At 44.4% G+C, this 15,113-nt stretch overlaps 1 protein-coding gene across 2 annotated transcripts; it reads left to right on the top strand.

Annotated features, from left to right (window-relative positions):
- The first annotated feature begins 9,493 nt into the window (after nt 1–9,493).
- lsm6 (LSM6 homolog, U6 small nuclear RNA and mRNA degradation associated) lies at nt 9,494–14,763 on the top strand. 2 transcript variants are annotated; one of them, XM_070864985.1, is made up of 4 exons: nt 9,494–9,601; nt 11,139–11,255; nt 12,080–12,193; nt 14,383–14,763. In XM_070864985.1, exons 2-4 carry the CDS (start codon nt 11,162–11,164, stop codon nt 14,415–14,417), a joined length of 243 nt encoding a protein of 80 aa, XP_070721086.1. In that variant the 5' UTR covers nt 9,494–9,601; nt 11,139–11,161; the 3' UTR covers nt 14,418–14,763. The 2 variants fall into 2 exon arrangements, with proteins under 2 accessions (XP_070721086.1, XP_070721078.1); XM_070864977.1 differs by lacking the exon at nt 9,494–9,601 and adding an exon at nt 9,608–9,817.
- Nucleotides 14,764–15,113: the final 350 nt, after the last annotated feature.

The following is a 15,113-nucleotide window of genomic DNA, read 5'->3' as shown; positions in this document are numbered from 1 at the left end:
CAAGCCCGTGTGGTGGCTGGTGTGCAACAGCTATCACACATTAAAAAAATCCACGCACAGGCATCTTCCACCCTTCAATATGTAGTTCGGGATCTTGGAATATCAGGTCCCTCATTGTAATACCTGTGAACCTCTGGTGTGGAAGCAAGTCATCCTCGACACACGGGACCGCCTAAGTAGAAGAAGCTGAGAACGTTGGCCTGAGCGAGAACACTAACGTTGGTGCGCCCATCTTGCCAATGAATTTGCAGGATCTTGCGGAGGTAGCATTGGTGGTACTTCTCCAGTGCTTTGAGGTGCCTGTTGTACATAGTCTATGTCTCTGAGGCATAGAGGAGGATGGGTACCAGTACTGCTCTGTAGACTATGAGCTTGGTGCCAGGTTTGAGGTCCAGATCTTCAAACACTCTCTTCCTCAGATGACCGAAGGCTGCAATGGCACACTGAAGGCGGTGTTGGACTTAGTCATCGATGTCTTCCCTTGTTGACAGTAGGCTCCCAAGGTATGGAAAATGGTCCACGTTGTCCACAGCTTCGTCATGGATTTTGATAATCGGGGAGCTGTGCTGCATGGCGGAGGTAGGTTGGTAGAGGACCTTTGTCTTATGGATGTTTAGTGTAAGGCCCATGCTCTCATACGCTTCGGTGAAGGTGTTGACGAAGGCTTGGAGTTCAGCCTCTGAGTGTGCGCAGACGCAGGCATCATCTGCGTACTGTAATTCAATGACAGAAGATGGGATGACCTTGGATCTGGCCTGGAGGTGGCAGAGGTTGAACAGTTTTCCGTTTGTTCTGTAGATTAGCTCCACTCCAGCGGGGAGCTTATTGAGAGTGAAATGGAGCATTGCAGCAAGGAAGATCGAGAACAGCATTGGTGCAATGACATAGCCTTGAGTGACCCTGGTCCAAATGTGGATTGGGTCAGTAGTGGATCTGTTGGTCAGGATCACGGCTTGCATGTCGTCGTGAAGCAGATGAAGGATGGTGACAAACTTTTGGGGGCAGCCGAATTTGAGGAGGACGCTCCATAATCCCTCACAGTTGAAGGGTCGAAGGCCTTTGTGAGGTCGAAGAAGGCCATGTACAGGGGTTGGTGCTATTCCATGCATTTCTCTTGGATTTGCCGCATGGTGAAGATCAAGTCCATTGTGCCCCTTAGTGGACAGAATCCACATTGCGACTCTGGGAGGAGTTCTTCAACCACAGGGAGAAGGCGTTTGAGGAGGATTCTTGCAATGACTTGCCCTATGGAAAACAGCAGGGAAATTCCTTTGTAGTTACCACAATCGGACTTGTCACCTTTCTTGAAGATGGTCATGATTACCGCGTCTCTCAGACCCCTGGCATGCTCTCCTCCTTCCAGATGACAGAAATTAGATTGTGTATTCACGCCGAAAGTGCTTCTCCACCATGTTTTAGTGCTTTAGCGGGGATTGCATCTGCTCCTGAGGCCTTGTTGTTTTTCAGTTGTCGGATGGCCATTTCTACCTCGTGCCGGGCTGGGGTTGTGCTGAGATGGTGGTGGGTAGCATGCTGCGGGATGAAGTCGAGGGCACGCACATCGAAGACAGAGTCTCGGTTGAGGAGATCTTTGAAGTGCTCCTTCCAGTGAGCACTGACTGTCTCACTGTCTTTGATAAGTCCCTCTCTGTTCTTGGCCAGCAGTAGGGTAGGGCCTTGGGTGCTTGGGATATAGCTGGTCTTGACTGCGCTGAAGAATCTACGCATGTCTTGGTTGTCGGCTAGTTGCTGGATCTCCTGCGTTTTTTCCACCCACCATCTGTTCTTTAGGTCGCGAGTTTTTTGTTGGACCTTGGCCTTCAGATGTCTGTAGAACTGTTTACTTGCTCTTGAGTTGTGTTGCTGCTTCCAGTCCAAGAATGCCTTACGTTTGCGGCTTATTAGCTCCTGGATCTCTTGGTCGTTCTCGTCAAACCAGTCTTGGGGCTAGATTTTCCATTATTTTTGCATGCATACCGCCCACTTAACGTCCATTTTAATGCTGAAATGAGATGTAACGCCCATATATCGCCCATTTAGCCATAAAATGGAAACTAACGCCCATTTCTTGGTCGCTTATCACCGAGCGTTATTTTCGGCATGCGCCAAGAAAAAATAATACTGCCCGCCCAATATTTTTCGGCGGAATCATCAGAATGGGCGATCCCAATGCCCATAGTATCGCCCAGCGTTACCTTCGGTGCATAATTAACGCCAAGATTTAATAATACCGACCACACACTGTTTTTTGTTGTAAAATCACATTTGCCGAAACTAACGCCCAGTATATCGTTCATTCTTATTTTCGGCACCTTGCACACGTCTCGCTGACAATATCGCTCGCCAAAAAAAACGCTGTGAAAAAGTTGAACTAACCGGAACTACTCACAGCAGTATGGATGCCATGTTCTAACACGCAGGTCGCATCATTTAAAAGGCTGCTCTGCTTCCACCTCGGGGGAGTTTGGATGTACCCTAGAGGTGTTTGGAGGTGATGTGAACATCTGAACAAACATCTTAGAAATATAGAAACATAGAAAATAGTTGCAGGAGCAGGCCATTCGGCCCTTCGAGCTTGCACCGCTGTTCAATGTGATCATGGATGATCATTCAACCTCAGTACCCCACCCCAGCCTTCTCTCTATACCCCCTGATCTCTTTAGCCGTAAGGGCCACTTCTAACTCCCTTTTGAATATGTCCAACGAACTGGACTCAACAACTTTCTGTGGCAGAGAATTCCACAGGTTCACAACTCTCTGTGTGAAAATGTTTCTCCTCATCTCGATCCTATATGGCTTACCCTTTATCTTTAGGCTGTGTCCCCTGGTTCTGGACTTCCCCAACATCAGGAACATTCTTCCTGCATCTAACCTGTCCAGTCCCATAAAAATTTGATATGTTTCTATGAGATCCCCTCTCATTCTTCTAAATTCCAGTGCGTATAAGCCTAGCCGATCCAATCTTTCCTCATATGTCAGTCCTGCCAATCCGGGAATCAGTCTGATGAACCTTCGCTGCACTCCCTCAATAGCAAGCACGTCCTTCCTCAGATTAGGAGACCAAAACTGCACAAAATACTCAAGGTGTGGTCTCACCAGGGCCCTGTACAACTGCAGCAAGACCTCTCTGCTCCTGTACTCAAATCCCCTCGCTATGAAGGCCAGCATGCCATTTGCTTTCTTTACTGCCTGCTGTACCTGCATGCCTACCTTGAATGACTGATGTACCATGACACCCAGGTCTCGTTGCACCTCCCCTTTTACTAATCTGTCACCATTCAGATAATAATCTGCTTTCCTGTTTTTGCCACCAAAGTGGATAATCTCACATTTATCCACATTATACTGCATCTGCCATGCATTTGCCCACTCACCTAACCTGTCCAAGTCACCCTGCAGCCTCTTAGCATCCTCCTCACAGCTCACACTGCCACCCAGCTTAGTGTCATCTGCAAACTTGGAGATATTACATTCAATTCCTTCGTCTAAATCATTAATGTATATTGTAAATAGTTGGGGTCCCAGCACTGAACCCTGTGGCACCCCACTGGTCACTGCCTGCCATTCTGAAAAGGACCTGTTTATTCCCACCCTTTGCTTCCTGTCTGCCAATCATTTCTCTATCCACATCAATACATTACCCCCAATTCCATGTGCCTTAATTTTGCACACTAATCTCTTGCACACTCCCTTCCTTTCCAGAACCCCCTCCCTCATTCCCTCCCTTTCCAGAACCCCCTCCCTCACTCCCTCCCTTTCCAGACCCCTGTCCCTTACTCCCTTCCTTTCCAGACCCCCCTCCCTCACTCCCTCCCTTTCCAACCTCTTCTCCCTCCCGCCCGTTCCAGCTGCCCCCTCCCTCCCGTTCCAGGCCCCCTGGGACCTTGTCAAAAGCCATTTGAAAGTCCAAATACACCACATCCACTGGTTCTCCCTTATCCAATCTACTAATTAATTCCTCAAAAAACTCTAGAAGATTTGTCAAACGTGATTTCCCTTTCATAAATCCATGCTGACTTGGACTGATCCTGTCACTGCTTTCCAAACGCGCTGCTATTACATCTTTAATAATTGACTCCAGCATTTTCCCCACCACCGATGTCAAGCTAACCGGTTTATAATTCCCTGTTTTCTCTCTCCCTCCTTTTTTAAAAAGTGGGGTTACATTAGCTACCCTCCAATCCGTAGGAAATGATCCCGAGTCCGTGGAATGTTGGAAAATGACCACCAATGCATCTACTATTTCTAAGTACTCTGGGATGCACACTATCAGGCCCTGGGGATTTATCGGCCTTCAGTCCCTTCAATTTCCCTAACACCATTTCCTGACTAATAAGGATTTCCCTCAGTTCCTCCTTCTCGCTAGAATCTCGGTCCCCTAGTTTTTTCGGGAGGTTATTCGTGTCTTCCTTAGTGAAGACAGAACCAAAGTGTTTGTTCAATTGGTCTGCCATTTCCTTGTTCCCCATTATTAATTCACCTGATTCTGACTGCAAGAAACCTACATTAGTCTTCACTAATGTTTTTCTCTTCACATATCTATCGAAGCTTTTGCAGTCAGTTTTTATGTTCCCTGCAAGCTTACTCTCATACTCTATTTTCCTGTTCCTAATTAAACCCTTAGTCCTCCTCTGCTGAATTCTAAGTTTCTCCCAGTCCTCAGGTTTGCTGCTTTTTCTGGCCAATTTATATGCCTCTTCCTTGGATTTAACACTTTCTCTAATCTCCCTTGTTAGCCACGGTTGAGCCACCTTCCCTTTTTTCTTTTTATGCCACACAGGGAAGTACAATTGTTGTAGTTCATCCATGTGATCTTTAAATGTCTGCCATTGCCTATCCACCGTCAACCCTTTAAGTATCATTCGCCAGTCTATCCTAGTCAATTCACATCTCATACCATCGAAGTTTCCTTTCTTTAAGTTCAGGACTCTAGTCTCTGAATTAACTGTGTCACTCTCCACCTTAATGAAGAATTCTACCATATTATGGTCACTCTTCCCCAAGGGGCCCCGCACGACCAGATTGCTAATTAATCCTCTTTCGTTTCACAAGACCCAGTCTCGGCTGGCCTGCTCTCTAGTTGGTTCCTCGACATATTGGTCTAGAAAACCATCCCTTATACACTCCAGGAAATCCTCCTCCACAGTATTGCGACCAGTTTGGTTAGCCCAATCAATATGGAGATTAAAGTCACCCAAGATAACTGCTGTACCCTTATTGCACGCATCCCTAATTTCCTGTTTGTTGCCGTGGATGATTGGAAATTACTAGGTGCCTTAGTGGGGACATTCATTCTTTGTGAACAATCGGTGGAAAACAGATTGCTATTGGAATGGGGCCTGTCATTTCTCACATTCTCTTGATGACCATGCACATGCTGCAGACTCGAGATGGCAGAAGGTACACTCGACAGCATCATGTGCCCAATGTAAGATGTGCCAGACTGATGAGAGGAGGACCAGACGTTACACTCCCCGCAAGTAAGGGAGAAGCAGTCTTACCTCAACTTGTCTGACACCACCTGCCTTCAGAGACTGCGCTTCCACAAAGAGGTTATCAGTGAGATATGCCAGCTCATCAGGAGAGATCTGCAGCCTGCCAGCACCATCATGACCACACTGTCCGTCAAGGTCACTGTGGCACTGTTGTTCTATGTGTCGGGTTCCTTTCAGGCCTCAGCTGGCGACATTTGCAGTATATCTCTGCATGCCACACATTGCTGCATTAGACAGGTCACTGAAGCCCTGTACGCATGCAGGATGGACTTTATCAGCTTCCCTATGACCAGGGAGGCTCAAATTGAGAGGGCTTTAGGATTGTACCGAATTGCTAACTTCCCCAAGGTGCAGGGAGCAATAGACTGTATGCACATCACGATGCGGGCACCTTTTCAGGATGCAGAGGTTTTCAGGAACCGCAAGGGATTCCACTCCCTGAATTTGCAACTCGTTGTCGACCACCAGCAAATTATACTGGCAGTGAATGCTAAATTTCCGGGCAGCATCCATGATGCTCACATCCTGCGTGAGAGCACTGTATCTGACATGTTTACAAGGTCAATGCTGGATGCTTGGTGACAAAGAATATGGCCTCGCCACCTGGCTGATGACTCCCTTGCGTGACATCCACACCAAAGCTGCGAGCTATACAACGAGAGCCACAGATCCAATCACAATATCCTCGAGAAAACCATTGGAGTGCTTAAGCAGCACTTTAAATACCTGGACCACTCAGGAGGTGAGCTCCAATACCACCCTGAGTAGGTAGCTCAATTTGTGGTGGTGTGCTGCATGCTGCACAACTTGGGTATTAGGAGGGGACAAGAATTGCCAGAAGTGTCTGACGGTCCACCTCAGGAGAGAGAGGAAGAGGAGGACGAGGAGCTGAACGCTGACATTGGCCCAGACAATCAGGCTGACGATGAAGCCATGCCCCCATCCCCTGTAGACTGCAGGAAAGGGCCCGTGGTGGCATCATAGCTGCAAGACTCTTACGTCAGCAGCTCATAAATGAGTGCTTTGCTTGAAAGAACATTGGTGGTATTTACAAAATTGGCAACACTGCTGGGTGTGCAGGTCATACATCAATGGTGTGCTTCATCTTGGTGACAGTTAAAGTTTAAGTTAATTCAAGTTAAGTGTAATTATAACCTTTCATGTTAAGGAATCACCAGTGTGTAATGGTGCAGCTATCTGAGCCAATGTGCAACAAGGTTATGTTCAATAAAAAACATTCAATCCGACCATTTGCCTGAAATCATAAGTATATCTGTAAAAAAACACCCCACCCAACCCCCGCCCCAGCCCACAACAAATTTATCACATTTACATTATTATAATGGTCCCCATTTCCCGCAATACAGAACACAAATGCAAACCAACACGGTAGCCCCCTTGCCCCTTGCCCCGACCCTCCCACCAAAGTAGCAGCGGCAACCTAAAAACATGCCCCAGACAACACCTGCAGCCATGCACCTCACTTTCCTTCTCCTCCCCCCCCCACCCCCCGCTTCTCCTCCCCACCTCTACTGTTCCCCTTCCCCTCCTGACTCCAAGCCGCCTGGCCGAGGAGCCCCTCAGGCAATGCTTCATTGAGTGGGGGATGATGGCAGAACCGCTGCTTGGCGGATACGAGATAGGACGGTCCCGAGGTGGGAACGTGCTCAGAGACAGAAGCAAGATGTTGCTCCTGGCTCTCATGTGTCATTGGCAATGGGGGTGCGGCACCTTGGGGTGCAGTGCCATGCTCCGGGACTACTGGTAGCCCTCTGCCACCGGTGTTCCTGGCTAACAGCTCCAGGGCCTCCTCCATCCCTTTCATGTTATATATTATTTGTTGGACAACAACTCGGTGCCAACTACCTTCTTGGTGCTTAGTAGGCTTTTTGCCGCTGGTGAATCTCCTTTGTGCCTCCCACAACAGCCAAACAAGCACACCCCACACCCACACACACGCTTTCAGTCCCTCTGCTCCCTCTTTGTCTGCTCTTCTGCACATATAATGATGACCCCTGACCTCCTGAATCACGGGAAACGAGCGTTGCCATGCCGATGCTAAGGACGACGACACTTTACGGCAAAAGGTCAGAGAGATTTAACACTATCGCCCATTTCAGATCGCTCGCGGTAATGCCCAATTTTTAAAATGGAGACTAGGGGCTTTGAAAATGGGCGACAAGCCAGCAATCTGAAAACGCATTTTTACTGCCCATTTTTGGGCGATCTGCACAAAAGTGTAAAATCTAGGTCTTGGTGTTTCCTAGTCGAGTGACCGAGCATCTCTTCACAGGTGCTGATTATGGAGGCCTTGAGGGCGGATCAGGCACTGTGACATTCTGCATCTCTGGGAGTCGCCAGATTGGCAGTGAGGCGCTGGCTGTATAGTGTTTTCTGAGCCGGGTCATGGAGTGTCCAGTGTTGATTTTCCTGCGGCATTGTTTCTGTTGTCGTCGCTGTTTCGGGGCTATGTTGATGGTGAAGACAGAGCGGATTAGGCGATGGTCCATCCAGCAGTCGTCAGCTCCTATCATGGCGTGGGTGATGTGCACATCCTTGCGGTCCCTCGCTCGAACGATGACATAGTCTAGCTGGTGCTGGTGCTTGGAGCAAGGGAGCAGCCATGAAGCTTTATACTTGTCTGCCTGACAGAGTATTGGTTATGACGATGCCATGTTCTAAGCATTTCGTCAGGAGGGGACGGTACCGTTGGAGTTGGTTTTCCCTACCCCCCTCTGTGCCGATCACACCTCCCCAGAGGTCTGTGTCCTTTCCAACTCTGGCGTTAAAGTCACCCAGGAGGATCAGCTTGTCGTCCATTGGTACTCGGGATAGATATTGTTCGAGGCTGGAGTAAAATTCCTGTTTGGTGTCGTCTGTAGCTTCCAGTGTTGGGATGTACACACTGAAGACCGTAGCGCACTAGTTCCGGGCTAGGGTGATCTGAAGAGTCAGAGGCGTTCATTTATCCCGCAGGGGAAGTCTCTGAGATAGCCAACTAGTTCATTTTTTATGGCGAAGCCAACCCCATGGAGGCGGCAATCTTCTTCTGGTTTACCTTTCCAGAAGAAGTTGTATCCACCACCTTGTTCCTTGAGCTGGCCTTCCCTTGCCCGCCGGGTCTCGCTTAGGGAGGCGATGTCGATGTTGAAACATCTGAATTTCCGGGCAACGATAGTAGTTCGCTGTTCCGGTCTGTAACTGTTGGGATTGTCCATGAAGGTCCTGACGTTCCAGGTCCTGACGTTCCAGGAACTTCATTTTGAAGGGTGGAAGATGTCTGTGCGTGAATTCTTTTAACATGGGGTGGCTGTTGCACACCAGCCACCACATGGGCTTGACAGAGCAAGGTCTTGGTCCAGTGGCAAGGGGGTCAAGGCCATTGGAGACCAGGCTTCGCCGTAACTTTCTGCAGCAAGCTTAATTCATTTCAACAGTGCAAATGCTGCAATTTCTTGAAAATCATGGAGAAGATAACGGCAAGATCCGGTTTTTGTGAGACTAACAGTGGAGCTGCGCAAGTCATCCAACCAGTTGTGACAATTCGCAACTTATGGTGTATCCCTTCGCCACAAATTGCTCGGGTTTTTTTTCACACAAATAACGCTGCGTGCATTTACTCACCGTTATTTTACCAGCAAATTCTGGGCCATTATGCTTGATGCCTCATGAGATAAATGTAGAAAACGCTGGCAACACATAGATCTGTGTATTTCCAGCGTTTCTCGCTTCTGTTTTTAATTTTTAAGATTTCCAGCATTTGCAGTTTTTCCTTTTTATTATGCCATCAGAGGCCAGCCGGGTATAGAGACTGGAAATTGGATGTAAATACTATAGATTTATTCGTAGCGAAACAGTCTGCAAACATAGCCGAGCAAAAAGTTATTATTAGCAACTTTTCCTGCGATACGTTTGTTGCACTATCGCGAGAAACAATTCCGGTATCCTTACACGACAGCAAAGCTTTTGAATCGACATTTTTTGTCAATTCTGTTCCAGCGGAGCTTCCGTAGCGGTGACGCGATTGGCGGATTGTGTGGCGTTTGGGAGGAGAGAATTTGGAATTGTCCGGGCCACGTTCGAATCGAGCAGTTAGTGAATTTACTGTAAGTGTGGTTCGAAATTCCAGCTGCGTGGTGTGCAGCGTGAACTGAGCTTCACCCCACTCACTCGGGCGTGCGGCAAGTAGCTGAGGCCGGCCCAGAGAGTCCGTAATGTTTGCAGTGCCTGTGTGAAGTTTGTATCTGAGCTGTTACTGGGGCCTGGTGAACGCAATCATCTTCCTTTCTGTTTACATTAAGCTTTTCTACTGTTTATGAAAGGTACCTATTGCTATAAAAAGACAGACCTTAATATATAATGAGTATAAGAATTCTATATAATCTTGCATAGAATTACATTAACAGCACAGAAACAGGCCATTCGGCCCAACTGGTGTTTGCTCCGCACGAACCTCCTTCTCTTCATCTCACCGTATCTGCATCTCCTATTCCTTTCCCCTTGTGTTTATCTAACTTCTCTTTAAATGCATCTACATTATTCGCCTCAACTGCTTCATGCGGTAGCATCTTCCAAATTCTTACCACTCTAGATAAAGAAGTTTCTTCTGAATTCCTTATTTGATTTATTAGTGACTATCTTATATTTATGACCCTGTCAAACCACTTTATAATTTTAAAGACCTGTATTAAGTCACATCTTTTCTAGAGGAGAGCCGCAGTTTGTTCAGCCTTTCCTGATAGGTATATCCTCTCAGTTCTGATGTCATATGCACTACTGTAGGATGATATATAACTGACAAAATGTGATGTGATTGTGATGGCAATCTCATAAAAAGATTCTAATTACAATAGCAACATATAGATAGTTGTTTGTTTACGGTAGAAACGCAGCTTCACTGACATTTTGTATCAGCAGGGATGGATTAATGCACATGATCAAGGTAAAACTCGGCATAATTATTTTGAAACAGCCTTGAAATCTGCTCATTGTGTATTGAAATTCAGATGCAAAGCTAATCTTGCTCAATAAACATCTATGAAATAAATGACCAGATAATCTATTTTAATGGTGTTGGTTGAGGGAAAAATGTTGGCCAGGACATCAGGAGAACTTCCCTGTTCAAATAGTCCCATTGGATGCTTTACATCTGTCTTGAGAGGGCAGATGGAGCCCCAGTTTAACGACGCACCTAAATGATGGCACCTCTGACAGTGCGGCACTCCTAGATTACTGCAGTGAAATGTCGGCCTAGATAATGTGCACAAGTCTCTGGTGTGGAGCTAGATTCCATTTCTTTCTGACTGAGATTGAGAGTGCTACCACTGATTCCAACGTTGGCACTTAAAGAAACAAATTACGTTGACTTTAATTTTTTCTCCTAAAAGCACTGACATTTTCTCTGCATTATATTAAACTATTGAACTCCATTTGAAATGTATTGAAAAAAGAATTCTCTGTCCACACCAGGCACCCTATTTGTGTGCCACTGTCTTTTTGCTTGTCTTCCACTCTTTCTCTCTCTCCTCCACTCATGGGCACGATTTGCAAATGTACAGAAACCTTTGTCAGTTCTTTGAAAAGTCCTATTTGAATTATTAATGCTAGTTATATTATTGAGAACATGTTTCTTTTCTTGTGCAGGTCTATCAGCCGAAGGATACAAAATGAGCCTGCGAAAGCAAACGCCCAGCGATTTTCTGAAACAGATCATAGGGAGACCAGTGGTGGTCAAACTGAACTCGGGCGTAGATTATCGAGGTAATACTTATTGCCCATCTGAGATTCTTAAGAAGGACCAGTTGTAATGGGCACATCTTTTAGGAGGAGAAAAAATAATTGTAATCTAATTACCTTGAGGCCACTAGAGAGTTCCTGTTGCTTAGAACATTTAAGTTATGTTTGCACTGCTGCTTTTTTGGTGCATGTTGTATGTAGAAACTAAAAGTCTGTTTTACATTTTATAAAATTAATTTAAATCCTCAGTGTTTCTGTATTAGATTCTCCTGCCTATAAATAGCTTCCTTTGCCTCCAATGGTAAAACATTTCAGCATCTGCTCCTGATGCTGTTCTATTATCAACTAAATGAAGGCTTGTCGTACTGTAACAAGATGGATGTTGTCTATTTTTTTCCCCTTTTCCTCTTTCCCTCCTCGTCTTCCTAAATGAAGATATGGAACATGCCACTTGGGTAGGATGTGCTAACTAATGAAGGGATGAATTCTCCCTCAGCCCAAGTGTCGAGTGAAATGAGTAATCTTCCATTTAAAAATTGGGATTAGTTCAATTTTAAAGGTCAATTTTAGGGAGTATCTTATAGAGGAATAGTTCTTATAGTATCCTTTTATTGTATGTTTTTATTCAAGTGTAATATAAGGGATGATATTCTTGTGTTGCCATCCAGTATCATTCAGTGAAGGCAAAAAATTATTGTACCATCAAATCCACATTTAGTCCTAATGTATGCATACTGTTACCAGGTTGTATAAATCAGTATTATAACCAGATATTGTAACCAATTGCATTGGGCATTCTCGTACTGGGTTGTAATATATTATAATTGCACCTGTCTCATATTTGTCAGGTGTTTTGGCTTGTCTGGATGGGTATATGAATATAGCATTGGAACAAACAGAAGAATATGTAAATGGTCAACTTAAGAACAAGTACGGAGATGCATTTATTCGAGGCAACAATGGTAAATTTACTTTTATTTCTTCCTAATAGAATCTGAAAATTCTCTGCATTATATTAGATTATAAAACTCGTATGTTGTTGATTCTAGACAAAGGCTTTTGAAAAAAATTCTCTTTTGTAACTGCTTATCTTCCACTCTGTCTCATTGTGTGTGTGTGTGTCTTTCGTGGTCTCGCTGACTGTTTTTCTTGTCTTTTGATTCTCATTCTGTCGCTTACTCTTAGAAAAATAAGATGTTTGCTTTTAACTATGATATTGTTGTGATCTTGGTAGAGTTGCTATGGCAACAGATGTAAACTTTGCTATGCTTCGATACACACACTTTAACTGATCTAATTCCTGGATATTTTCTCTAGTCACACTATGAATTTTGCTGTCAACTGAACCGTTTGGGGAGCTTGTATTTTCTGTTTTTCTGTGAGAATGAAATATTCGGAGACATGGCCTAACAGCCCATACTTGCTTGTGTCACTGAGCAAAATAGACCGTCTGAGCCACTGGTATCTTCCTCTTCCCCCCTCCAGCACCTGTCACTGGTGCTGTGTTTTTATTTGGAAGCTTTTCCTCTAATTGTGCATTCCACTTGCAATTTTATATCAAAGTGTTTAAACTATTTTAAATATTCATAACCTTTAATTAAATCCCTCCTTTTTTTACTGTATCAAGCATACCACCAACTGAGTGTAACATAGTCAGGTTTGCCGACAATACAAACATGGGAGGAAAAGCAATGTGTGAGGAGGACACACAAAACCTGCAAAAGGACATAGACAGGCTAAGTGAGTGGGCAAAAATTTGGCAGATGGAGTATAATGTTGGAAAGTATGAGGTCATGCACTTTGGCAGAAAAAAATCAAAGAGCAAGTTATTATTTAAATGGAGAAAGATTGCAAAGTGCTGCAGTACAGCGGGACCTGGGGGTACTTGTGTTAGAAACACAAAAGGTTAGTATGCAGGTACAGCAAGTGATCAGGAAGGCCAATGGAATCTTGGCCATTATTGCAAAGGGGATGGAGTATAAAAGCAGGGAAGTCTTGCTACAGTTGTACAAGGTATTGGTGAGGCCACACCTCGAATATTGTGTGCAGTTTTGGTTTCCATATTTTCGAAAGGATATACTTGCTTTGGAGGCAGTTCAGAGAAGGTTCACAAGGTTGATTCCAGAGATGAGGGTGTTGACTTATGAGGAAAGGTTGAGGAGGTTGGGCCTCTACTCATTGGAATTCAGAAGAATGAGAGGTGATCTTATCGAAACGTATAAGATTATGAAGGGGCTTGACAAGGTGGATGCAGAGAGGATGTTTCCACTGATAGGGGAGACTAAAACTAGAGGGCATAATCTTAGAATAAGGGGCTGCCCATTTAAAACTGAGATGAGAAATTTCTTCTGAGTGTTGTGGATCTGTGGAATTTGCTGCCTCGGAGAGCTGTGGAAGCTGTGACATTGAATAAATTTAAGACAGAAATAGACAGTTTCTTAAACGATAAGGGGGTTATGGAGAGCGGGCAGGGAAGTGGACCTGAGTCCATGATCAGATCAGTCATAATCGTATTAAATGGTGGAGCAGGATCGAGGGGCCGTATGGCCTTCTCCTGCTCCTATTTCTTATGCTGCGCTGATGTCCTAATTAAGGAAAGGAAGGACTTTGGATGATGAGAAGTAACTCTTGGCAAAATATCCAATACCCTGTAATACAAATTTTAATGATTTAGAGACTGGGAAGAGGGATCTTTCTAGACTGAGAAAGTCAGATAAATGTAATTCTATTCTGGCAATATAACTAGTCTGTCTATCTCTTTACAAGTTATACTTGTTTAAAAACCTCCCTCAGAAAAATGAGTGAAACCAGTCTTGATTTTTGTCTTCATTGTTGACTTTCTCATCTCCAACGTACCAATCAGCTCACTCAGCAACAAAGCATTCATTTTTTTAAAATAGTTTATTAAATTCAGTAAACTTGTCGCAGTATCGCTGTTTTATTGAAAAGCTGCCATTGAATGTTTAGAAGGAAGCTACCTCCCTCTATGACATATCTGGAATATGTAGATTGCCTCAGTTTGAGAAGTTATTTTGTCTCCTGGCCCTTCTGTTAACCACAGTACTGGCTTCGTGTGAATTAATTCACACTAACTTATGTTTAGTCCATATCTTAAACTAGAGAATTTTTACACTTTTTCTTTTTCTTTCAGTGTTGTATATAAGCACACAGAAGAGAAGACTTTAGACGATGTGGTGTACCAAAAGTTTTGTTTCTGATTTAAAAATTCCAAAAATGGTTTTATTATTTTTTTTAAAGTCAGTCTTGTTCCATAGATCTTTTCAAATTTTGGTTATCTGCAGTACATAACTGAGTTTTTCATGAGTAAGAATGATGTACATTTTCTGAAAATATTTGTTGTCTTATTTTCTCCGAAGTGGATAATGACTATGATGTATGTATCAAACATGAAGTGTCATCCAGGCAAACACTGGCCTGTTTTGGAAGTGCACAATTAAAGCTAAATGTCAGTTCAGGGAGAAGTTAATGCATCACTGAAAATGTTCTGAATAAAGGACTTGATATACATGTCTCACTTTTTGTTTAAGTTCAATACCACTACAATAAAAATACATTACAAATAACTTTTTGCACAAAGGCAGATAGGGAGGGGGTGATGATTTCTGCTATTTGCAATTCATAGTAAAATCATAAATCTATTCACAACTTAAGATTTTGCTTTAAATAGCACACAGCAGCAATCTTCCCCCTGTTTGTGTTAGTTAACAGTGAACTAGTACAGAACTCTTGCGATTGCACAACATCTTGGAACAAAGTAGGTAATCCACATTGTGCTGTAATGGCTGGTCTGTAGTTCTTTCATAGAATCATACAGCACAGGAGGCTATTCCACTCATCGCACCTGTGCCAGCCCTTTGAAAG

This window comes from Pristiophorus japonicus, chromosome 2, assembly GCF_044704955.1.
Source record: "Pristiophorus japonicus isolate sPriJap1 chromosome 2, sPriJap1.hap1, whole genome shotgun sequence".
In the NCBI taxonomy this organism is placed as follows: Eukaryota; Metazoa; Chordata; class Chondrichthyes; family Pristiophoridae; genus Pristiophorus; species Pristiophorus japonicus.
This window is presented reverse-complemented; position numbering and strand designations above follow the sequence as displayed.

Bases quoted from the DNA above. Each gene is read 5' to 3' on its own strand.
- lsm6 (XM_070864977.1), top strand. The intron at 11,256-12,079 runs GTAATACTTATT...CATATTTGTCAG, and splicing joins CTCGGGCGTAGATTATCGAG to GTGTTTTGGCTTGTCTGGAT. The intron at 12,194-14,382 runs GTAAATTTACTT...TTTTTCTTTCAG, and splicing joins ATTTATTCGAGGCAACAATG to TGTTGTATATAAGCACACAG.